Genomic DNA, 27,453 nt, shown 5'->3' with positions numbered 1-27,453 from the left:
ATAGAAGCATTAATAAAAAAATAAACTGGATTTCATCAAAATAATTATTGTGCTCCAGAAAATACTATGATGAAAAACAAAATAGAAAAGATTTGCAAATCATGTATCTCTTAATGAACCTGTATCAAAATATATAAAGAACCCTTACATCTCAAAACTAAAAAAAAATCTGAAAAATGAACAAAAGGACCTGAACAGACATGTCTCTGAAGAATATACACAAATAGCCAATAGCATATGAAAAGATGTTCAACATATCTGCCACCAGGAAAATACAAATCAAAACATGGAGATTTCACACAGAATGTAGCATTTCACACATAGTAGAATGGCTATAATTAAGGAGACAGATAAGAAATATTGACAAGGATATAGAGAAATTAAAACTGCCATACACTGCTGGTGGAAATGCAAATTGGTACAGCCACTTGAAAACCAATTTGGTAGTTTTTCCAAAGGAAAAACACAGCATTTCCATATGACCCAGCTATTCCATACCTAGAATATACCCAGGAGAAATGAAAGTACATGGCCATCCACACAAAAACTTGTACATGAATATTCTTAGGAGCATTATTTATAGTGGCCCATAAGTGAAACAGCCCAAATGTCTATCAATTAATGAATGCATAAATAAAATGTGGTACATAGCCAGATAACCGTATATTACTTGGCAATAAAAAATGAAGTACTTATATATGCTACATGAATATACCTTGAAAGCATTATGCTAAGTGTAAGAAGCCAGTGCCAGAAAACTATGTACTACATGACTTATATGAAGTGTCAGAAGAGGCAAACCTATGAAGATAGAAAGTAAATTAGTGGTCGCTTAGGGCTAGGGAGTGGGAAGAAATGGAAAATGACTGCTAATGAGCATTACCTTTCTTTATAGGGTGATGAAAATGTTTTAAAATTGACTGGTGATACTTGCACAACTTTGTGAGGTCCACTGAATTGTACACTTTAAACAAGTGATTTTATGGTAGGTAAATTTTATCTTAGTAAAAACTATTAACAAATACATGTTTGGTTTTCTAAAAAATAGTAAGCTTTTTTTAGAAAAGATTGCTGGTCAAGTGCTAAGAAAACTGGATGGTAGCTCAGAATATTAATTACTATTCTCATGATCTGCATACCAGTGTCTTCTCAAGAATTCACCTTTAATGTTTTCTTCACTTTTTTCTACAGTGTTTCCACTTAAAAAACAATTTGCACTATTAATATATAGTTTCCAATCATAAAATCACAGAACAATTACTGATCTCACATATTTATCCTGTACAAAGCACTGTGGGAAAATAATGAAAATAAGGTCTTAGTCTTCATGATGTTTACAATCTAGTATAAATTTAAGAGGAAAATCACAACTATAACACAGGGTAGAATGTATTTAATTCTATAATGGATAAAGAGAATAACACGATGAAAAAAATCTTTATGATCACCTGGGGATCAAGGAATGTTTCTTAGAAGATAGCAACTGAATCATCAGGCCTTAAACAAGGAGAATTTCAAAAGGTAGAACGAGAAACAGCAAGATTTTCAGGTAGAATAAAATTAGAGGACAAAGATGTAAGAGTGTACACAGATCTGGTTATCTCATAGGATGCACACGAAGAAAAGAGGGGCAGAGTTAACACGGGAACTGAGTGGGAGATGGACAGAACTGTGATAGACAAGCCCTAAATTTAAGAAGAGACTTGAGTGTCATATAAGAGTTTAGACATTACTTTTTTCTGTCAGTGCTTTTCAAAATATGCAAACCTGAAAATAACCATTCCAAGAACACAATAGCCTAAAAAGCATAGATATGAGCTGACATGTCATTTACTAGATGTGTCACCACTGGTAAATCATTGCTGCCATCAGTGGTTGGACTTCATGATGAATAAATTTTTCAAGAAAAAATTGTGGACCTATGGCTACCAACCTTATCTTATAATTACTAATTTAAAAACAAGGTATTAAAAAAATTTATAGCCTACAACTAGCATTCTTTTGTAAGATTTTATAATGTCAATTTAAAAAATTGACTGAATTTATCTCTATTTAAAACAAAACAACTCTTTACTCTGCCATCTTTCTCACTGTGCTGATGACCATGAACAGGTATCCATTTAAGGAAAAAGATCAATACCCACTCCATTTTACACTGTTATAGGTGACCAAGGAAGATTAACTTTCAAAATGCCTGCACAGTATGTTGGTGTGTAAGATGCATTTTCAAAGGCAAGCATGCTAACTATCGGTCTAAAATAGAAACTTAGTAGTTTAGGATTTATTAAATTTTATTTCATATGTAATACATATTTCATTTTAGAAACTGTAAAAATCCAAATATAAGGTTTTATTACCTTCATATCAGTTTCCCTTGGAATGTGATCCTTGAAATCTTCAATTGAACTTACAAGAAAAGGAATGTGGTAGGACAAGACCTAGGCAGGACAATAAAAACACACCATTATTTTTAAATAGTGACTTCTATTATGAAATATTACCATTTGAGTACTTTCAGTTTTCATAAAAATTATTTTGTTATGTAATTTTCTAAAGTACTAAAATACACAGAAATGGAATGTATATACTCAATGCCAAATTGAGCATAACCAAATGATAAATGGTTTAATGGAGAGTAAAGATGAAAAAGTAGCTCAATAGCGGGGCAAGTTATATTTCCTGAATTCTGATACCAAAACAGAAAAATTCATTCAACGTCCTGATTGGTATGGCTTAGTGCATACCAATGGGCATCTTCCCACAAACCATAAGGTCACCAGTTCCCCAGTCAGGGCACATGCCTGGGTTGGTATTTTTATTTTTCCCTCCCTTCCCCCCTCTCTAAAAATATTAAGGTAATATTTTTTTCCCATAGGATGGCTCTAGTAACGCTTAGTTGTCTTTAACTTCATTTGAAACAATTTGTTAGATTATATTGTGACAGTCAAGGGCACATGCCTGGGTTGTGGGCCAGGACCCCAGTACAGGGTACGCAAGAGGCAACCACACATTAATTGTTTCCCTCTCTTTCTCCCTCCCTTCCCCACTCTCTAAAAATAAATAGAATCTGAAAAAAAAAAAGATTGTGATTGTATTGTGACAGCTGTCATATCAACATGCATTAAAAAATGTATCAAAATTGGTGAATTTTTGCATAGCCATTTTAATACTGAAGATGGAAGAAAATATGCAACATGTTTGGCATATTACGCTTTATTTCAAGAAAGGTAAAAATGCAACTGAAACACACAAAAAGATTTCTGCAGTGTACGGTGAAGGCGCTATGACTGATCGAACATGCCGAAAGTTGTTTGTGAAGTTTCATGGGAGGTTTTTCACTGTATGATGCTCCATTATCAGGTGGACCAGTTGAACTTGATAGCAATCAAATCAAGACATTAACTGAGAACAATCAACATTATATCACACAGAAGACAGCCATCATACACAAAATATCCAATAAAGGTATTGTTCAAAATAAAAAATGTGTCTTTTATTTTACAGAAAAAACTAAACAAACTTTTTGGCTAATCCAATAAATAAATAAAATCCTTTAAAAAACTACATTTAAGTACCTTTAATTTCTGTATACTTTATTTTAAATAACTATGAAACCTGGAATTTTAATGATATCATTGCCAATTATAAATGTAAAGAGTAACTTTTAATTTCTGGTAAACTAAAAGGAATTATTTGGATATAGGATATGTACTTAAGGTTTCTTACATCTCTAAGTGCTTCTTGTGCCAATGAGCGGAAGGATAAAATTACACCAATTATTGTCATCCTCTTCAAGACACTGTCAACAGCTAAATTTGAAGGAAGGGGAGAAGAGAAGAAAAGAATATGAAGTGGATTCTTTCTTAACCTTGGAGAAAATTCTTAGTTATAAAATTCCCATGATAAAAGGCACAATGAATAGCAATCTGATTATAACAAATGATTAAAGAGGCAAATGTTTTGAAAACTGATATTAAAATTAAGAAAATTGTCATTTACTGCAAACAGAGTACACTGTATTCTTTAGAGTGGTTTTAGGTGATTCACCAGAATCTTGAAACAATCATAGAAACAGCTACCTTTGTACTCCTATCTCAGAAATGGTATAGGTAGGAGGAAAGAGAGACTAGGGGGGAAAAGAGGAAGCTGATCAGAGTGGATATGAGGTAAATAATGGCCCCACAACTAGGAGATGCTAAATTCTTAAGTTGCTGAGGTCTGGAGGGTCCAGAAACCAAAAATGACTATTGGGATGATGGGCAGTTTTCACAAGCCCAGGTTACTAAAAATAATGAATGAATTTGATCCTTTACATTTTGGTCACAGAGCATTACTCTAAAAATTGTTACTACATATTCAATATTAAAACCTGGTTAACAAAACCAAGGGAGAATTACTTCCCATATACAATGCATTCTACTAGGTAATAAGAACAAATATAAATAGAATAATAATCTAGATCTTAAATAGTCTAAATGAACTGCCAAGATAACTAAGAAAATACTACATTTGAGAAAGATATATATATATAATTTATATATACATAACAAATTTCTAGAAAGATAGATTAACTGTTATTTTCTTTGAATAGGAAGGAAGAGAACTGTTTGACTTTCTAACTCCTACGTAGTTTGTTTAAACTTTAAGTATCTTTTAGTATAACACTCAAACAAGGCATAATAAAAGCCAAAATGTGATGAGAATTACAAATAGTACTATTAACAAAATGATGTAAGGCACAAATATGTTACAAATTTCACATGAGCAGAAACCAGTGTTACTAACCTTTTTATCTATCTCTAGCACTCACCAGAGTGGCTGAGACCCAGAATAAGATGTTCAATGAAATGGTTATTCAAGTAATGAGGCTAGAAAACTGTTACTATCAAGAAAAGGAGAGAAGAAATGAGGGTAAAGAGAAAGATTTATCTTGAGAAAATGTCACCCAAGTTGGGCATAACAAGAAGGGTATTCCAGTCCAGAAAAAGGAATAGAAGAAAACAGTTTTGTGACATCATATATTTTCCCACATTGTTTACGTGGAATTTAATCAAATACATTGGCAAAAACTGTATCCTACAACTTCCTCTTAAATATGTACAGCAATGACACATATTAAAAGTTCTGAGAAATTTTACAGAAAAAAATTTTGTTGACCTTATCTTTTAATGGATTATTTGCCAAACTTATTTGACCACTGGTACCCTTCCCTTACCTCCCATAATTCCCATTAACATTCTGCTATGGTCTAAATGTTTGTGTCCTCACAAAATTTACAAGTTGAAATCCTAACTCCCAAAGCTGATGATGGTCTTCAGAGGTGAGGCTTTTAGAAGTTGCTAAGCCATGATGGTGGAACTCTCATGAATTCAATTAGTGTCTTATAAGAAGCTCCAGAGAGAACCCTAGCCCCCTGTGTCATGTGAGAATTCAAGGGAAGTCCACAACTATGATGAAGGCCCTCACCCCACCGTGTCGGCATTATCATCTTGGACTGCCACAACTGTGAGGAATAAATTTATGTTGCTTATAAACTACCCAGTCTATAGTATTTTGTTTTAGCAGCTCAAATTCGTAAGACCCAACCCAAGGAACTAATTACCATATTTTGATGTGTATAATGTATTCCCATGTATAATGGGCACCCACACTTTTGGCCCAAACTTTCAGAAAAAAATCTTTTGTTTTAATTTTTAATTCATTTTTTAAATTTACTTATATTTAGAAACAAAACCGATTATCATACTCCAGGGTATTATTTTGTATACGGATATCATTATTGCTTTCTAGAGTTACACTTTTAATGCATAAGCATAAAGAGAAGAATTAAAAACATTTATACAGATACAGAATTAGTACTACCCATATATAATGCATATCCTTATTTTTCCCTAAAAAATTTGGGCAAAAAAGTGGACATTATACATGGGAAATATGGTCATACTAGAACAGTGGCTATGTGGGTCTTGGGCCAGGCAAGCAAAAGGTAGTGGGAGACAGGAGAGAAAGGGCGGGATATGAAGTTTATACAAACAACAGCTTTTGAAGGCCATGCTAAGTAGATTAGACTTTCCTTCTAGTAGTAAGTGGGTTATTCGGGGTTTTCAAAAATATAAAGAATGATATGAAAAGAATTATGTTTAAAAACATGACTCTAAATGTTGGGAGATAGGTTAAAAAGAGAAGACTGCTTGTTAAGAAGCCCTGACTGTAGTTCACAAAACAATGACAAAGCCTTAAACAAGTACTACGGGATAGATTTGGGATTTAAGAGGTGGGATCTGAAGTACGAGTTAAAAGCTTAAACACTACAGCAGGTAACATAAAACAGCGAAGTAGACAAGATAAAAGATAGAATAGTGAGTAGGAAAGACTGAAGAAAAATTTCTATGGGCGATACCTGCAACTTAGTTCTAGCTAATCACTGCCATGTGGGGAAATACTGACAGATGTTCTGGATTGTTACGCAAAATGTCCCATTTTAAAAACAACCAATTTTTCTCAATTTAATGCAGCATAGGGCCAAATAAGACCAACCTATTTATAAACTCTGATCTGCAAGATACAGCTATTAGATATAGAATATAATGACAAAAGAATCAGGGAAGATACCCAAATTTTCTTGTGCAAGTCACCAGGTGGATGGCAAGAAAGGTAATAAAATGGTCAATAAAAGAGTATCAGGCTTTTTCTCCTCACCCACTTAAACCTCCCATGGGAAGGTCCTTCCCATTCCAGAGAAATTGTGAAGTATCAGTGGGCCGTATACCTGAAGATGTCTAACAATGTTTCTCAAACTTCAGTACAAATCAGCAAAGTGGTTCAGGAGGTGTGGGTAAGACCCAATAATTTACATTCTTAAGAAGCTCCTAGCTCCTAGGTGATAACTGTTGGTTGTTACTTCTGGTTAACAAACCACTTTGAGAACCCCTGGTCAAACCAGCACTTGGTATTAAACATCTGGAGCTCAACAGAGTCAAGGCTGAAGATGAATATGTAAGACACGTAATAAGTAAGAATGGATACACTTTCCCAACAGGACTGTAGAACAATGATTTTAAAAAAAAGGTAGAGGTAAAAGCATTGGCAAATTAAAAGAATAAAAATAAATACAAAGAAAAATAAAAGAAACACTAGAGAGAAATCAAGTAGAATAAAAGGAAAAAGGACTTGATTTTGCAAATGGGAAATCAGCCATACTACAGTATATGGAGAGTAGAGAATTGGGAAGACAAAACTGTGAATACAAGTTTGTCAAAAAGTTTAGCAATATGAAGAGTGACAGAATGAGTAAGAGGCAGGTTTAACAACAGTCTTAAAAAGTGTCATTTCACTAGCAGTATCTGGCTTCCAGAGAGCAGAACACTTTTGGGATCAGGGAAGTTACTTCAGATGACAAATGCAGCAAAAAGTCAAGAGTATGACAGTACAGAGGAGAAAGAATTAAAATCACTAACAAAATTTTACAGTCCAAAATGAGTAAGTAACTAGAGACATCAAAGTTTCAATGAGCTAGAACTAAGAGTTTAACAGGCATGAAGCAGTGGGAGAGCCGAAGATATACAGGTCTGAGAGTGTAGTTTCAAATTCAGGATTTTACCAGTGCAACAGTTTCAGGTGATAATAACATCAAAGTACTGCTTAAGTAAATAAAGGTCTTTAAAAGGCAACTTGTAATTCTGTAGACAGTGGCAAGGTCAGGGCAAAAGTGAGTGGAATGAATTTTAAAAAGGAAAAATCACTATAGGAACACTAGAAAATAAAAGTCTGGAATAAGGGAACCAGTATAGTAATAAGCCCAACCCCAAGAAACACAGTGTCAGAGAATAAAAAGAAGGAACAATATTAAATTTGATCAAGTCACATAGTTAGCCTAAAACTGAACACTTATTCCAGACTGCCTCCCAATTCAGAGTTACTTTTAATAAATAATATTGCTCTTTTCTTGTAAGGGTATTGAAAAGAATGATTATTGACTATAAAAATCAAATTATTCTGTAAGTACATCAACTTGTGGATATAGGGTGAAGGAAGCACAAGGTTAGAGGTCAGAGACAAAAGAGTATTCTGAAAAACAGCTCAACTGAAAAGAGAGCAGCTTTCTCTAGTTCCCAAAAGAAGCCACTTTTGAGCAGATTATTTTTTCCAAATCACAAAGAAGATTTAATAAATTCTATTAAAAATAAATAATATATATGGACCACTAAGACAATTTATCTTTTGATTTTGGCCAATTCCAGGGTCATGAATCACCACTATTATACACAAAATTCAAGTAAATAGAATCTAGATAAAGGATTACGAATTTTATTTTGAAAACCTACAAATTTTAACAAATTATTATTTTGTTTTAATTCCACAAGTAGGAGAGTCAAACTAACAGTAAACAGAGATTGCACAGTGCAGTGGCTTAGTTGCTTCTAACCAGATGATATGATCAAATGCTGTTAATTAGTAGAACACTGACTAGGGTTAAGGCTAGTGGGGTGGTCAAATGAATATTAAAAAATAAGGGAAACATGAAAAATAAAAAAATGTTAAGAATAAACAAAAAGACTAGAAACTATTCTAGTCTACTTGATTAAATATCGAGCAGATATTTAGTAATTGCCTAAATATTTTTCACATTCCTCCTTCCTATAATGTTACCAAGTCAATCTCTTTTTTCATTTTTTTAATTTCATTTTTCAAAGTATTATACAGTGAACCTGACCTTTTTTCCCCTTTTGGTGTACAGGCTCTAGGAAAAAGATGAACATATGTAGATTTGTGTTATCACCATAACCACTATGGTGAACAGTTTCATCAAGCCCCCAAACTCCTTTAGTGCTTTGTTTCTAGTTCTGGCAACCACTGATCTGTTCTATAAGGCAAACTGTAGCATAATTTCATACTAATGTGTATTAAATAGGTTTCTATATTTTAAAGCAAGACAAGACAGCCTAATAAAGAAATCCCCTAACTCATTTTATAGCTTCATAAAATTTGACAGATCTGTAAAACACTGAAAAGAAAAATATCAAAAGTGAAATATCTAACACAAATGGTTTTAATTTTCTTAAGGATTATTTTTTATTTGGGAAAATAAACCTGGTTTTTCAAATACAAAGACTATTTTATTTGGAATTTCACTATTTTTTTTAATGTTGGGAAGACTTTTAAATGAATCAGTAAGTACAACTTCAGATCTCTTTCTAAGTAGAGTACTGCTCATAATTTACTACAATATTTATGTTTACAAATTTTGAGCAAAAGCTAAATACTTCTGGTCTTCTTAATACTTATAAAAAGTATCATAAGTTACCCACATGATAATCTTTTAAAGAGTGCAGCCATCTGGTCTGGTTTGTCAAAGCTGGTCCTCATTTGTGTTAGCACATCAACATTCTCCACCACAAGTTTCTAAAAAGAAGAAAAATCCCAGGTCAGGCACAGACCTCCTTGTGTTAATGAGATAAGAGCATGCTTGGAAACTACAGCCTGACAGATAGGAAATACAATTCACGAAACCCAGATGCTCTATGCTATATATATTTTTTGTTGTTTTACTAAGGGAATCTTCAAATTTACATAGGCTTCATGTTTTCTTCAGTTTGCAAATTCAGGAAGAGAAGAATTCAGGAAAAAAAGCAATAAAGTAGTAGGACAAAGGAGTATCTTATCCTTACACACAGAACAGTATTAATAATAAAAAGCAGACACTGAAGTGGATAGAACAATAAATTCCACCAAAAAAATTCTTGCTGTTTAAGCTAGGTGAAAATAGCTTAGAGTTCATTGCTGGATATATACGATCAGAAGAAGAATAACTTGTTGGGGTATGGTACCACTTGCGTGTGGATTATAACAACAATATTTTCCAACACAAATTATCAAATGGAAATGTCAACCATTTACCTTGTTTTTCAGGGATCATTGAGAAAGGAAAGAGAATAGAAAGAAAGAAGGGATATAAATAAGGGAAGAGAGTGAAGAATAACTATTTAAGAACAGTATTAAAAGGATTAATAATAATGAGTATTAAGAACTCATTATTAAAGAACGTTTTTCTTAAAAGAAGCATTGGAAAAATAATTTAGTTTAAAAATTATAACTAAGACAAATGGCCTGAATTTGGACATATGTAGTTCTGAATATACATATCCAAGCTTCATCCTTGCATATTTCAGTCCAGCAGGTCTAGGTATAAAGACATTGCAAGCACACTGTTAAAGTGCCACAGTGGTTTTGTTATGAGCCAAAGGCTAATGACAGGTGTTTTAAGGGCAGCATGAAAAACTACACAGAAAATCTATAAAAATCATTTTTCCTATGCTAGTATGAATTTGGTTTAGGTTACCTGATATTACATCAGTATATTTTTCTTTATGATCCCAATCAAAATGTTCAGTCACATTTATTTGCTAAATCATCTCCTATACTCTAATTATACTGCCTGCTGGCTGTGGGGTCAAATCAATACTTGTCCTATTCTAAAACTTGATTCAACCAATACACACTCAAGCTACATACCACAATCTGACAGTGCTCATTCACCTTTAATATAATATCAAATGTCAGTGAATCAAAGACACCACTGAGTTTTAAATGCACCATTATGTTATGTGCCAGTAAGGAAAAAAAAATCATCAATTAAACTGAAATGTTTTCTAATCATCTGATTCTAAGACATATAATTTCAGAAATATTATTCAGAAATAACTGTTTTAGAATCAATAAATTATAGTATATATTTAATATTAAGAATACTAATCATTTTTAAGCCTTGTACTAGGCGATTTACAAACAATCCCATTTACTCTGATCCAAATGAGAGAGGGGATATTCCAGTTTTACAACTGAGGAGACTAAGGCTCATAGTAGTTAGATAAGTTGCCCAAAGTAGCAAAGATACTGAATAGTAAAATTTGGAATCTGAATATAGGTTTGTCTGATTTAAAAATCCATCCCCTTAATTCCTAAATAACAGGTTCCCAATCTTCAGTGTACATCGTACTGATCTGGAGAACTTGTTAATTAAAACACACATTGCTGAGTCCCGGCCCCACATATCCTAATTTAGTTGGTCTGAGATGAAACCAAAAACTGTGCATTTTTTAACAAATTTCAAGGTAATGCTGCTGCTGCTGCTGCTGCTGCTGATCTGGGAACAATTCTTTAAGAACCATTAACCTAAAGCATTTGTTAGCACATTACTCTTTTTAAGAAGTTAATTATGTCTCCTCCTGAAAGTATAGCTTATATAAACTTTTTCTTTTCTCTCTCAATTGTATCCTGAAACAAAATTCTCTATATATTTAAAGCTATTGATTAATATCACTGATGAGTAAAATGAGAGTTAGAATACTAGGAATTACCAACTAAATGGTTTAGAACAAACTGAGACAAATCACTTGAAACCAATCAAGACTACTAGAAAAAAAATAAAGTTTCCTGTTAAAAAGAAAGTTATATTCTTGACACGATTCATATTTCAATTTCCTGCTCCATTTGAGATAAAGTAAAAAGCTTCCAGAACTTCATGAAGAACTAAAGAACTGACCCGTGAAATGCCAAAACAATTCTTTTGGCAGGATTGGAAGAATAAATTGACTCAACAGGCACAACTCCAAATGAAACACACCAAGAATTTTAGTAGAAAACAAGACTGGTTGTTTTCTTCTCCAGAAAGTAATAAACATGTTTTACCACAAGTACATATTCAGTGTTGACTATGTCTGACACACGATTTATTCATAACCATTAAATATAAAGACACTCTTTTTTTAATTGGCACACAACTTTACTCTTTGAAACAAAAAGGTCTTCAGCTACCAGAGAAAATAAAACAATTAAGGTCATCCTTAAGATAAGAAAGATGTAGGCACATAACATTTAGTTTGTCAATTTAGAAAATAAAAGCTAAGAAGTTACAGAACTATTTTAAAAACATTTTAATTACCTCCAAAACATTTTATGCACTAATTTCAAAAAAACTAAAATGCTATTAGAGGCATCATCATGCTCTGTGTGGATGGTATGAGATATGATATGTTCAGTGGGATATTTCAAAATATTAAGAAAAAATTTCAATGTTCATATCCTTTGATTCACTTTCAGATATTTTCCTATAGGAATTCTCAAATAAGTATGTAAACTAGGTTGGACATGCTGGTTAAATGGAGAGAATTCGTCTCTCTCTCTCTCTACACATATATACATTCTTCTTTAAAAGAACATTCTCTCACGGTTTTTAAATTGTATATGTATTATGTGTATGTGTGTGTATATAAGTAAGCAGATGAATAAATACACACACACACATACACACACACTTCCTCCAGGAATTGAGGAAAAGAATAAAAATACAATAACAAAAGAAGTAAGAGGAAACAAAAGCAAATGAGAGATGCCAACAAGTTCCTAGAAATGGAAGTAAGCAAAAAATACACAGAGATGAGAAATTTGTTCAGCAAGTTCCTCTAAGGAGCTTCTAAACAAATGCAGAAGGCAAGCTAATGAATGTCTCAGAAATTGTAGGCAGTGGCATAAAAAGGAAGACTTGAGGCTGAAAAGAGAAGGGTTATTACATGTCTCTCTGGGGCTGTTTTACATACAACTTATCATCTGTGAAGCAATGTCAGTAAGGAGGACTTTAAATTCAGGAATACCAGGAACAGAAGGTAGAGAGGGAGGGGGAGAGACGGAGACAAAGAGAAAGGGGGAATATGACTTAAGAATTATGTCATCCAGCCAGATGTACTAAACCTCCTACCTCCGCCTTCTACTGATCTCCAATGGACTTCCACTCTCTAGGTGCAGATCACCATGTTTGAAAAATTACTTGCAGAAATCACTTGAAGCCTAATTAAGGCACCTTTCTCCAGAGAGAATTCGTACTAGCCTCTGTCAAGTACCTTAGGACAGATAATACTAATCTAGGACCACCTTACTCCAGGTTCAAGACTCAAGATTCATCAGAAAAAGAGAGCAACACTGTAATAAAGCTGCAAATCCTAGGGAGGGGGTGAATCATTTCCAGTTCACTGTTACCCTGAAGTTCTAACCCTTTGGGATATCTATGTAAAAAGGGTGCAGAGGAATTTAAGCAGACTTTCCATTCCCCACTATGGGCAGGCTTTGAGTTTTGTTTACAAACCCTCTTACCTGGCAAGCCCACAAAAATTACAGATCAATGTTACAAATGGTACTTCTGGATCAGCAGATTCCTTAGGTCAAAAGCAGTTTCCTGTGCTAGGCTTTTATCTTTCACTCTTTCACTCTCCTTGATTCTGGCCTAGACATACCATCCTATTATAGCTCTTCTTTATAGAGCTTTCTTTTTCTTTGTATCTCTCTCAGGGTTTTTAAATTGTTTTAAGGAGATTAAGGTGGTTTAAATAACCTCGCCTACCAATATTAAAAGCAAAACTCTGTATGTTATTTTGTTTCTGTAATTTCCTAATTAGGTTAATTCTAAAAGAAAGCAATTTTATAGGCCACTGAAAAATGTAAAACAATTAGAATTATCATTGACAAACTGAGTACTTCTGGAGATTTAATTCAATGAGACAGAATAGTATACAACACACTGTCTATATGGAACACCATTGTAGTATCATCATAAGATTTCCTATGTAATGAAATACAAGAGTGCCCCTGGAAGTGTATGACTCAGTACACAGAGGCTGAGACTACAGTCATGACTAGTACCTTGTCCAGGTCTTAATGATTCACCAGTAGTTGAATCCAGGGAAATCTGGATTACTTCTTGCAATTGTTGAAGAGGGAACTCTAAGAACATCATGGTGAAGCGCTGTGCCAATTCCAGAAAATTGAATTTTAGGACTAGCTTTGTTTTGAAGAAAAGTAAATTGATAAAGTTATAATACTAGATATGTGAAGCTTTCATATTTATGGCTGACCATATGAAGAAGCCACTAAATACCAAAATATAATCTCATTTTTAAGTCTTCCTGTAACTAACATTAAATCATTAGTAAAATGTATAAGTTTTTATAAAAGTAAAATGAAAAATCAGGTCAAATATGGATGATCAAATAGAAGACTGCTAAAATCCAAAATTTTAGGTGAAAAAGTATTTCAGTATCATAAAACATCTTGGTTTTGTAGCATATTACATTTAATAAGAAACCCAAGCTAATTCACAACCATGTCTCTCAAAGGTAATTAATCGAGGTCTTATACACAAAGTTTCTTTCATCTAGGTTCTGGACTCAAGTTTAATATTATCAAATATTTGAAAAAGAATCCAGCCAAGAAGCAACACTCTTAAATCAGAAAATTTAATAGCATTTTAAAAAGCCAAGATTATTTACACTATTATTTATAAATAATAGTATATCTGAAAGAAAATGCAATCACTCCAAGATATAAGAGAAATGTTAAAACATAAGCTCCTTCCATTTCTTTTCAAGAATAAAAATATATTTGATAACATTAACACTTAAGGAGAAAATAACACAAAATTTATAAAAGTATTGCTAAGAAGACTACAACAAAAGCCAAAAAGATCCAAAAATAACAGACAATGTCTAACATGATTGTTGGTAGATTTCTCATCAGCTAAGTCAGAAACAGTCATCCCTTTCCACCCTGGCAAGACTTCTGGAGTAATACTGTCCAGTGATTGCTTAAAGTCATCCTGGGCTTGGACCACCAGCTCATGATACTAAGATACAACTTGAGCTTCAGTCTGAGCTGCTTCAATGTTTTGGACCACATTATCCAGATCAACTACAATGTTGTGAAGTTTCCCCTCTGTAGCAGATTTTATGAGATTTGGCCACAGCAACCCCTTATATCTCTTTGCATTTTCAATTCCACTTTTCATCTTCTTTAACTGTCCTTTGGCTTTGAGAAGGGTACTGGCAGCCTTATCTACTGTCTTTCTGCATTCCTTCAATGCACCCTCCACTGTGCACCACTGACCCGACTTCTCACCCGCAACCTCAGAACAGTCCATGGCTGCTTTCCTTATGTTGGAGTGGGCGATGATGGCCTGGACTGCTGCATTCTGAGCTACAATGGCCTGCTGAGTGACGCAAGCAGTTTGACTCAGAACATTTTCTAAAGATTCAAGCTTAATTTGTTCTTGCTTTTCTTGTTGTGCAAGGCAAGCTGCTTCTTCCAGTGGTTGCTCTGTTACAGAAGTTGAGGATGCTTCCTCTGAAGTTAGAGGCTTGGGTTTTCCTTCACCAATTTCAGTGTGATCAATTTTTATAGATTGCTCAGCCTGAACTGCAGGGGCTGAACCAACAGTGCACCACCTGCTATTGTTAAAGCTGGAGGCTCTCCCTTTTGTTTTGGGAGAGGTGAAGCAGGCTGTGGGGATTCTTTTTCATTACCTCTGGTACACACACACACAACATTTTTAGTGAACCACACTGTAGGCTTCTTTGGCAATGAAACATTATAAGATGAGGAAATAAAAACATCTCAGAGCTTGTCTGAGTAAGATGTGTATTTTTCCACACTGTTCTGGAGATGCGAATCCCATTTGGAAAGGTTAGTGCCACCAGTATCTCCAGAAACAAACAGAAAACCAGCTCCCACAATTTTGCCAGGAGACAACCCAGAACTGACTGAAATAGAATATCTATAGCATAGTCACAAAAGAGGACAAACTTCCCTCAGAGACAACTTGGGGTGATGGAGTTCATACCGGATAACTGACAGGCCCACACCATCTGAGCTGGGTGGCCAGTACTGATGGTATACACTGAAGCTGTGGCGTGAGTAGGGGAGAGAGGGTTTGCATGCATGTGTGTGTAATGGCAAAAGTTTTAAACATGTGAACTGTAATCTTGTCAAAGGCAGTCTCTGCTTCTTGACTGATGTAAGAATAAGGACCATCAAAATTTACTATTTAGATATTGAGTCCAATATTAGTTATACAGTAATCAATGAGACTGCCTCATTTTCAAAAGACCAGCAGGTCATTCACCTAGGAAAATGTAGTGTATGTTCCTGCAGTGGGTAAGGGTGGGTTAGATGAATGGTTAGATCCCTTTCATTTCTAAAAACAGTATAGCACCATACTTATATAAGCATTGGAGCCAGGTAGACAATACAGGTTCAAACTAGTTTCACCACTTTATTAAGCATGTGTGCCTGTACAAGTTACTTAATCTTTCTTGATCTTACTTTCCTAGTTGGTAAAATAGGGACTATTCCAGTTCCAATGACTTAAAGGGATCTATTTATGTAAAAAGTTTGGAAAAAGTGATGCCTGCTATTTTTAAAAGTATACTATTTTAAAAAGTATTTTTTCTTGGACAAGGAAAAATATTCTGATAGGGTGACATTTGAAAAATACATGAATGTTATAAGAAGGCAATCTAAGGCATAGCTCAATGAAAATTATTTGAGGTGACACAATAGGCACGCCAACCAGGCTGGAGAGGTAGGTGAGGTAAAGTAAAAGGCCAGATCCTTCCAGAACTGTTAGGGACATCACGTGCCTTTAAACTCTCATAGATATTAACACACAGAAATCCAAATAGACTAATTTTCATCACTACATCACAATACTCAAGTGACCACATTGAACAGCAAAGAGGCACTAAAAGCCATAACAATTTTAGAAGTCCTTATTTATTCAGTTGAAATAAAAAATTATTGGCAAAGTAAAACTGCTGGGCCACAATTCTATTATCTCATATATAAAGGAACACAAGAAAGTAAGCTGAAAATGAGAAATCTGTTATTTGAGGACAATAGCATAGAAAACAGATAAAGTACTTATAGGGGAATGAATCTAATAATTAAAAGATATTGCTTGTAAAGGACCAAAACTAGCATTGCAACGTCTGTGCACTTAAAACTACATTAAGTATAAAGTTTGCGAATTTAAAATCTACATTATGAAATATCTAAAAGTTGCCTTCTATGTAAGAATTGTGAAAGTCTTTTAAAAAAGAACAATGAGGTAATAACGACATGATGAATACCAAAATAACATTTACTCAGTACCTACTCTGTAACAGGCACTATGCTGAATACTCAAACATTTGGCATGTATTAATTAGTTCAGATAATTCTCTCAAAGTAAAAGCATAGTGAGTTCCAATTTTGCCCAAAGTCAATGCTTGTAACTGACAGGACTGAATTTTAGGAGAACCTGATTTGAAAGCTTAAGTCCATAACCACTGGGTAATACTGCCTTTCCCTTTAGTCACACTGACCCTTGCCACCTATTTTATTCACTAAGCAAAATATTAACCATGCAGGAATTGGCTTATCCTATGTATTTGTTTGATTTTCAGTAAATCAGATTACTATTTGTAAAACAGAACAAAACAAAGATGCTATTTAAAGATCATGCTTTGTGGACACAGACAGCAATGTGATTGCAGTGGGGAGAGGGGTGAGTGGAGGTGGAACAGAGTATAAAAGGGATAAATGGTAATGAAAAAATACAATAAAATAAAAAGACCATGCTAGTGGTATAATTTCATTTACATATGAGAATGTTCATGTCAGGTTAAAATTAACAGTCTAGGCTTGCTGTTCATTTTCTTAAAATGTTTTTTAGCAATTCATGTGTAAATTAGTAAAATTATTAGTTAAAATTCATAAATAGTGCATTACCTTAAGTTCAGCAACTTGTGATGAAATATGCCACATAAGGCTTTCACTTAGGAACTTCATACCATATGGGCCTAGCAGTTCTGATAAGGACCTCATTTCTGAAAGGAAATGTAATTAATTTTATACTTAGAGCAAATACTTTAAGAACATTAACATATTGAAACATTATATTATAGAAGCCAATTACTAATGCAAAAATCTTGAGAAGTCTCTAAGAGTAAAAAAAGTCACATAAAAGTAAAGGCAAGCCTAAGATATAATGTATGATTATGCATATAATTAAATGAAAACACTTATAATAAAATCAAAAGCCAAAAAATAAATCAAGCCTTCTTCATTCTCTAAAACACTGCATAGTATTATTCACCTGATATGTCAGAATACTCCTCTGCATTGAATGTTAATTCATTTTCTGTAGGTAAGTTCACAAATGCTTTCATTGCAGGGAAATATGCTATATGACCATTACTGACTTGTCTTAACAAAGTTTCCAGGTACCTAAGAAGAAAAGTAAATTTATAACTGGAAGAAACTGTTTAATTCAAAATTTATTATGGTATACATTCTTTCATATAATTTTAAGTTGACTGATAATATGAATGAGCACTTATCCATAAAAAAACAACTTTCCCAAGTAGTTCATTACAATTTTATATCACTCCAAATTTCCAAATGTGTTCCTTACCAGTTTGTATATAGACTTGTAATGGTTGGCTCTCCATGACTGTCTAAATGTTGTGTTTGTTGAAGAAGAACATTATTAAATACTCTTGTAATATCAATTTGCACATAGTTTTCTATTGACTGAAGTACACTCATGTATGCTCTTACACTTGTTAGAAGCTCTGATGGTTTTGCAATTTCTTGTGTGGCTTGATTATACATAGTCATTCCAACAATTGACCTGAGGCAAAAAAAGAATAAGAAAAGAGTTCTGACTTTTGCATGTATATAAGCAGGCCATTCAACCTACTAATCTTTAATATTAAATAAAAAATCAAATTAATTTTAAATGCAATTTGTTACAAAGCCATGAAATTACTATCATCTTCCAAAGAGAAACAACCTAAAATAAATGAATGACTACCTAAAAGGTACTATGAAATGGGAATTAATCAAAAGTGCTTAAAAATGGGAATTAATCAAAAGTACTTAAAAAATTCTGAAGACATCAGTAATAAAAATTATTTAAAGATAAAGTCTTCTGACATAATACACTGTATGTAGCAAGTACAATAGACTATTTAAGCCAAGCTTGAATGCATTTGGCACTGTTATGTGCCAGTAGTTTTTAAGGCTTTTACATGTACTAGGTGTAATTCTCATAATTAGTAACCCTACTGTACAGTTATTACCACCATTTCACATATGGAAAAAACTAAGACTCAGACCTCAAGTAAACTGATCACGGTCACTTTGTTTGGAATTGGTGGGTGTAGGGTTTGGTAACACTTCTGCCTAACTTAATACTGCCTCTCAACAAAATGCGCTATAGTCAAAACAAGACAACAAACAAAACTTCATTGTTCTTTAATCACTTATAACAAATGAAACACAATTCTATTTAATTTATATCCCAAGAAACAGCATAAGCCTAAAAACGACACAAATTTTGAAAGTACTTTCCTACATGATCTTTTCCTACACTGGCCACCTCTATTTCATAAAACAGTCACTAAGTTTAGATCTGAAAAGCTCTTAATTCTGTATTTGCAAGAACAAATCCTTAAAAACAGATAAACCTCATCAGTAGAAACAGTCCAAGACCAATTTAAGATAAAAATGTTATCCTTGTATATAGCCCCTACATCCAAAGAGTGTGCTCAACTGATCAACTACAATCAACCAACTAACACAAGCTGTATAAGTGGTGGTGTAAAGACCTTTCCCAAGTAAACAAGTTTATAGGCTTGGCTTGATCTTGATTACTAAGGAGAGAGATGTTTGGTAGAAAGAGTTATTTGCTTCTCTGTGGATTAGTGGACCAGACTACATATTTACAGAAGAAAACCATGGGAGCTGTAAATTGAATCCTACCTTCCACCCACCACTTTACCACCCCCCACCTAGTTGAGAATGATGAATACCAGAGGGCATAATATCCCCTAGGTTTAAATACTACAGCATCCTGAATTTTACTGTCAGGATGACTACCTTACTACAGGACAGCAACAGACAGTCTTTGTTCAACACCAGATCCTCCTCTAGTCACCTGATGTCTTAACACTCAATTTGGTGCCCACTTATATAATCTCCCACCAACTACAGCTTGAAGCTTTCTATCATTTCATTACTAATCATAGCACTTAACACAATGTTAATTAAGCATATGGTACAAAAACTACTAGTTAATGACCACAAACCTTTGAAAAATCTATAGCAAATATTGCTTTATTAAGTTGCTTTAAGGCCTTTGAGACAAACTTGTCAAATCAGTATTTTTTTAATAGTTCATGTTTTTATTGTATTTTTTCCATTACCACTTATCTCCCCCCACATCCTCTTCCACCTCCACCCACCCTCCTGCTCTCTACAATAAAATCAATTATTTTCTTTAATAAGTGTGTAACTTTAGAAAAAGGATTAAGAAACATTTATAAAGTTGAAAGTTACTGACTTCTCACATGCAATATCATTTCAAGAAACATTATATATAACTTATAAAGCTCTAAATAGAACTGAATGCCTCAAAGTCTTGAATTCTACTGGCATAACAAAATCCAGAAAAGACTTAACAGTTAATCTAGTCCAGAGGTTTTCAAACATTTAATGTTACCCTCTGTAAGATATGTATCCAGGGTCACAACTCAGTAGATATGTGTATGTACACAAATACCTAAAAAGTGTCATGAAGCAATACTTACACTTACTACAGTCAATGCACTATTTTTTTACATCTTTCTTTCCTTTCCTTCCCTCCCTTTTCTTTCTTTACATGCTTATTACAACCATCTAATCTGATTTCATGACCCAATGGATTGCCACCTGCCAGCTGAAATACACTGACTTGCCCCAATTTTCTCATTTTTCTTAAAAGGAAAGCCAAGGTTCACTGAACTTAACTGGCTTGACCAGTATAAGAACTAGTTAGTAACAACAAGTACAAGGTGAGAACCTGAATAATTTAAATAACTCCCAGTTCACTATTTTCATACTTCCCAATTCATTATTCTTTATTATACCAATTCTAATCATGCTTTTCCACATAAAAGGATATACTGTATAAGTATGAACAATAAATATAACAAACTTGTTATCTGAACAAAAACAATTTATGTTCTTTCTTACTTAGTAAAGCGGATTTCCAGATGAGAAGTCAAATATTCTCGTGGGGTAAAGGTATGTTCCCAAACCACCATGTTTGGTACATAATTTATAGAAAAACACAGCTCAGAAAGTGCAGTGTGCAATTTATCAAGGCTGAAAAAAGTGGTAATAAACAGTAAATAAAATGTTCAACATTTCATAATAGCAATACAGTATCAGTTTTATAAACATATCAGATCTTATTTAGGGATAATAATTACAGAAACTTCTCCTAAACTAAGTTCAAAATCTTTAAGGATAGCCCTAACATATGAGAATATTTTCTAAAGATAAACATCATTCATTTGTTTCTGCAGAAGAGAATGACTATACTGACTTAATACACAAGAAAAAGCTTATTTCATTCATAAAGACAATCATTTCCAACTCCCCTTATACTTTCTGTTGTGGAAGAAAGTTGCTACAAAATGGCAAATAGCTGCTCAATGTAGGAAGCAAGGAGGTAGGAAATTTGCTTTAAACAAGAAAATATTCACCCATTATTGCTCACTATGCCTTCCCATACAAATAAACAAACAGCCCTGCATACTAACTACTCTGATAGATCCATTTTAAAATAATGGATCTATCATTTTAAAATAATGGTATCAGCTATTCATGCCAACATGCCAAAAGTCTCAGATATCTGATTTCAAGTAAGTTGAAAATAAAAGATTTCTTATAGTATACCCTAAGTTTTTAAACAGATACCTGACCTTCAGTGCTCTGTATATAAAAACAAGACAATATCATCTATTACATCTATTTTTTTCAAAAATCCGAAATCTGTATTTTGAGATGAAATAAGCACCAAATAAATGTTTACTCAAGGTCACAAAGGTAAAAAACAGACTAAGAAATGGAGAATTTACAGTTACTAGCATTTCCTCAATACGAATGCTATACAAAAAATGAAAAAACCTATAGCAGTAAGATACATAATAAAAGTGGATGGCTTACTTGGTCACTACCAGCCTGTTTTTCCTCATGCTCTCAACTCCTGGCTTTTCCCTTTCAGGTTCCCCTTTCTTACCAGTTTGTTTTTTTGACTTCTTATTCACCGCTTGACTAATCGTTTTGGCACAATGCTTGGGCAGCAACTAAATTTAAAAAGAATAAAATCTATCATTACACCAATTGCTTTGAAAACACATTAACTATTCAAGCAAACCTTAGCTGAATCCAGACTATGCAGGAAATACCATGCTAGCACTAAGAACAGAGATATAAATAAAGAGTAGCATTTGCCTAGCTTAGGTAGCCTAAGCTTAATGGAAAACAGAAATAGGTAAATCTTGTGTGAAGAAACACTCCACAGAGGACATTGTATCAACACTGCACTTTAAAGGATAAGTGAAAAAAAGACTAGGCAAGCAAAGAACAAGAAAGAACATTTTATTGGGAGGAAAATGACCTAAAAAGAACAAAAATATGCTAGGACATGATGCATTTACAATCTAGTGAGAATTAGTAGGTGATGAAACCTAAGTGCAGGCAGAACAGAGAAGTGTGAACTATTTGGAAGGGACTTAAATGCCAACTTCTGGGCTGGACTTTACAATGTAAGTAACCCTAAAGACAGTGGCAATTTTTAAAAAAACCTAATAATGGAGCTTCAAAACTAGAGGTAATGAGATTTACTAAGTCTAAGAAAATAGAAAATTAAAAAAAAAACTGGCTAACCTAATTTTCTTGCCTTCATAAACAAATTTCCTATCTGTAAGGAGACATTTAAATTATTACCTGGTCACTAAGTGTACACTGTTCTGTGCAAATATCAGTTATAAGATTTCTAGCTTGTTTGGCCATTTCATCCAGGAACATATTACATAGGGAAAGACTGCGATCGCCAATATGATGTCTCTGTTAAAGGAGAATTAATAATAATAGTTACAAGAAGTAGTTTGAAACAAAACACTTTAAATAAACACAGGAAATAAGGTTAAAGTCTATTCTACAATAAGGAGTAGAGGTTAGAGATTATTACTACATACATTGTTTTTGTGCTGCTAAATTTAAGATAATGTAAAAGAATATAAAAATACTTAAACATGCGAAATAACTGTTCCTTCATCTATCAAGGTATCTTACAATATATTTTATTTAAAATGCCCTTCAAAACTTTAAAGGGGGTGAGAAGGCCAGATACAATTAAATATTGGTTCACTTAAGGAAAGATTTCAAATTACAAACACTTAAGAGTTTGTTTAACAAATTCTGACTCCTGAAAGATAAAACATCTCTCTTGTTATCACTTCTTCCTGAAAAAAACAAACAAACATTGAACTAGCATTGCTTCAAATTTACTAGATTAACTTATTTAAAGTACAGAGCTGATTTCACTACTTTCCTTCGATGTCTCAGAAATGCTAAGATTGGAAAACAAAATCAGTCAGGTTTCTTAACATGTCATAAGTCTCTTGATCTGCCCTCTGCCTCTAGCTGCAGCACTGAGAAGAGACTTTAAAACAATGGCAGAAGCAGAAAGATCACTTAGCAGACTGTAACAATAATCCAGGCAAAAGATAATGTGGCTTAGAGGGAGAGAAGAGTTTGGATATAACTTTGTGGTTGAACAACACTATGAAGATAATTAATGCCACTGAACTGTACATTTAAAAATAATTAAATGGCACATTTTTATGTTAGATACATATGTATTTTTTACTCACAAGAATTTTTAAATACAATTTTAAAAATAGGGTAAATTGTTGAAAATTTTAAATGGCTATAAGAAAATTTTTACTTTCATTTTGCAATACAGAACCACTGATGACTCTTTAAGAAGAGGAACTCTGGCCCTGGCTAGTGTGGCTCAGTGGACTGAGTGCTAGCCCAGGACTGCCAGTTCAATTCCCAGTCAGGGCACATGCCTGGGTTGTGGGCCATGTCCCCAATAGGGGGTGCGTGAAAGGCAACTACACATTGATGTTTCTCTCCCTCTCTTTCTCTTTCCCTTCCTTTCTGTCTAAAAATAAATAAATAAAATCTTTAAAAAAAGAAAGAGTTACTCTGGTGTCACTGTGCTAGATAGGTTTAAAGACTGGAAAACTATTCAAGAATACATATAAAGAACATTAAAAATCTGAGCTACCATAGTGACAAAAGCAATGGAAAATAGAAAATGGATTCAAGAAATGATACCACCCAAATAAAATTAATTGGATTTGATGGGTAACTTAATGAGAAATATTATGGTGAGGAAAAAATAATGGTATATTTTAAGTATATAAAGCTTGAGGGAAAAATCTATTAAATCTAAACACTCTATGAATCTATTAAAATTGGGTGTTAATATCCTCACAACTATTAATCCTAAATGCATTCCCTAATAAACTTCTGTAGGCTAATCTCTGTCTCAGAGTCTGGTTCCAATGGAATACTGGAATACCATCCACAACAGATGTTGCCTAATGCTTAAAATATTAATAATGCTACTGCTATCTCTAAATTTCTTTTCTATTAAGTTCTACAGTTTTAAGGGACTCAACAATAAGTTAAATTATAAAGAGATATACTATTTAATTTTAATCTATATTCTTACCACATTTATAGTGATTGGTATTTGTTCTTTAAAAATTAGAAGAAATGCTGAGTACCTTTTGGATAGCTGGTATCAATAAAACTACTGATTAGTTTAATTATTCAATAACTCTTGTGTACCTACATGCCAGCATGTGTATGTCTTACAAGTACCAGCAAATCTAGATTCTACTTACTCTATATACTGTATTGGCAAGTTCCTGAAATTCCTTTTTGATATGTTTATGTTTGGTCACTAATTTGTGCATTCGATTTTCAAGTCTTTTCAATGGTAGTTTAAGAGGAAAAGCATGCAAAATCAATTACTGTATATACTGGTATATAACTTTATCATAAATAATATCTATCCCACCATTTATTTTAATAAAGGCAATTTCAAGTGACCTTATGATGATACGTTCTGATAAATATTTATCCATTCATCCAAATATATATCATATCTATTGTATCTGTATCAAATACCTATTTAAGCATTCTTCTGATTCTACATAAGGATGCATTAGATGGGAAGCTATATTAGGTAACCATGACTTTGCGAACACTCGATCAGCTACATGTTTGGTTGGGTTAGTTTACTCTGCATACAATGTAAGTCAGAGTACTGCTTTGAGATTACCTCTTCCGGACACAGTTCATGTGTGCAACTCATAAAATGAGTGCAAAGTAGTGGAAAAGCAATTGAGTATCTTGACTGAGAGGGTAACTCCAAACACTGTTGAAACATCTTCTCAAAAGCACGACTATAAAAACTACATAAAGAACAATATTAAAAATTAGAATCAATTTTTATAGTTCAAATAAAATTTTCATGATACAGTATCTTATAGTTAATCTTATTCAAGTAAATAAAAGTCACCAACTGGTAGTATTATTCCCTTGTGAAACTGATTATTTGTCCAAAGAGTTATCTCTTACACAAACCAATAATCATTCCTGAGTAATAAAAATATTCGTGGTATAACATTACAAATTTTAAAAAAACTTAAACCATATCTATAGCATATGAATGTATGACATTCAAATCTCACATTATCAAATTTTGATAAAAGCCCCGACTGATGTGGCTCAGTGGGATGGGCATCATCCCACAAACCAAAAGGTTGCCAGTTCGATTCCCATGTATTCAATTCCTGGCCAGGCCCCTGGTTGGGGGCATGTGAAAGGCAACTGATAGATGTTTCTCTGGCATATCAATGTTTCTCTCCCTTTTTTCTCTCCCTCTTCCCTTCACTCTAAAAAATAAATTAAAATTTTTTTTAAATTTCAATAAAATTAAAGTACTATTAATTGTAATAAACACTATTATTTTATGTGCCACTAAGAAAGAAAAACATCAGTTAAACAATGACACAGCACCAATTTTTAATCACTTCAGATTTAAAATGTTAATTGTAAAAGAATATGAGTCAATAAAATATAGTACATTTTGGAATAGTAAGACAAACAGTAGATATCTCTATTTTGAATGTGACAAAATAAGAATATGATTATGATAAAACATAAAAATTAATGACTGAAAATTAAAAATTTTAAACATTACTCAAATTGCTTTCATTTCCAAGAACGGGAAGAGAACTTACTATATCCTTCTTTTACATTAGGAACCTTTCTGTAGCTCAATAATATGTTAACAGAAATTGTTCCCTTTTCTTTCCAAGGACATCTTTGGGATAGGCAATAAAATACAGTTCAAAATAACCTTAAAAATTCTTACACATTGATATGTGATGTATTGTGTTTTATAAGTTACTTTAAGAGACAACTGATACCTTCCCTGTCTGATTTGGATTTCTCCTGCAATACTGCTAATTAAAGCCACCCTAACAAACTGCCAAAATTAGTGTAACTGGGTTATACTTTAAAAATGAAAAGCTTTTCATAATGACAGCTATTCAACACATAGGAAATACTATCATTATCCATTGAGATGATCTCAGCATTTTAGAAATAAAGGGACATACTAGGTTATCCTAATCAGCCCCCAAAGGAAAAACGGCCAAGAAGCAGAAATAGAGTTGTTATTGTGTAGCTTTGAGTCAGAATACTTCAATTTGAATCCTGAACTCACAATCAAATTCATATATTCATTCAAATATTTATTATGTACCTACTATGCTAGACACTAAATAAATAAAACATGACTCTCCTTCAAGGACCATATAATGAGAGAAAAAGAAAAGAGGCAAAAACGTAAAAACTACTAAGTATAAGTAAAGACAGAAGCAAAGGAGAATGGAGCACAATGAGAGGAGCAGTCACCACTTCATAATATTAATGTACAATTTAATACTAGAGAGTGAAATTAGTTGGTATTTTATTTGTAACATTTGCTCTATTTAACCCTAATCCACAACTTTTTTTTTTTTTTTTGCTTAATCTAATGATGCAAGAGGGAGGGCCTTAGGGCAATTTAAAGTGACTGTTTTCACCTCCTCAAAAAAAAAAAAAGCATAAAAAATAAATTCACACTAGAAAGAGCTATTCTTAATAATTAAAAATAGATATAAAATCCCATCTTGGTAAACTTCTTTTTCTAAGCAGGTTGTCCACTAGTCCCTTTATTCTTACGATTTTATTATTACTGACCTGCCTTAAGGACTATATTACTATTAAAAAAGAAATTAAGAAAGATACCTTTAGATACTAAAAATCTCGAATTCTGATTTAAAGATAATTACAACATACCAAAATATGGAGAGATCTGATGTTTCCACCAACATTTCCACCAAGGAATCCACCATTTTTGTATGAAAAATTATTGTATTCATCATCTTTCCAAGTTCTCTGTGATCTGCAAGGCTAAGCGAAGCCTTAGACACACTAGTATATGCCTGTAAAAGTACAGCAAAAACAAAAGTAGTTTAAGTACAGAATAATGACTTTAGCATTGTCATTCTATAGGCAGAAAAAACCCCCACCAACTACTGAAAAATACTTCAGTTTACTGTGACACTGCATCAGTAACAATTCCTTTTAAAAGTTCTCCATAGTGAAATAGTCCAGCCAAGATGG

General features: G+C 33.2%; 1 protein-coding gene and 1 pseudogene across 6 annotated transcripts in view; both read right to left on the bottom strand.

Annotated features, from left to right (window-relative positions):
- NCKAP1 (NCK associated protein 1) overlaps positions 1-27,453 on the bottom strand; it is a 99,320-nt gene that overhangs the window by 7,160 nt on the left and 64,707 nt on the right. For all 6 annotated transcript variants that reach the window (XM_028510854.1, XM_028510853.2, XM_036023213.1 and 3 more), the window contains 11 exons: positions 27,127-27,272; positions 25,058-25,190; positions 22,642-22,761; positions 21,859-21,998; positions 20,881-21,012; positions 18,278-18,496; positions 17,960-18,090; positions 17,593-17,690; positions 9,309-9,402; positions 3,727-3,809; positions 2,358-2,438 (listed from right to left, as the gene is read on the bottom strand). In XM_028510854.1, coding sequence (XP_028366655.1) covers positions 2,358-2,438; positions 3,727-3,809; positions 9,309-9,402; positions 17,593-17,690; positions 17,960-18,090; positions 18,278-18,496; positions 20,881-21,012; positions 21,859-21,998; positions 22,642-22,761; positions 25,058-25,190; positions 27,127-27,272 — 1,377 coding nt within the window. The remainder of the gene's footprint in view (positions 1-2,357; positions 2,439-3,726; positions 3,810-9,308; positions 9,403-17,592; positions 17,691-17,959; positions 18,091-18,277; positions 18,497-20,880; positions 21,013-21,858; positions 21,999-22,641; positions 22,762-25,057; positions 25,191-27,126; positions 27,273-27,453) is intronic.
- On the bottom strand, positions 12,315-17,563 carry LOC118500055 (annotated as a pseudogene).

Source organism: Phyllostomus discolor, chromosome 4 (genome assembly GCF_004126475.2).
Source record: "Phyllostomus discolor isolate MPI-MPIP mPhyDis1 chromosome 4, mPhyDis1.pri.v3, whole genome shotgun sequence".
NCBI lineage: Eukaryota > Metazoa > Chordata > Mammalia > Chiroptera > Phyllostomidae > Phyllostomus > Phyllostomus discolor.
This window is presented reverse-complemented; position numbering and strand designations above follow the sequence as displayed.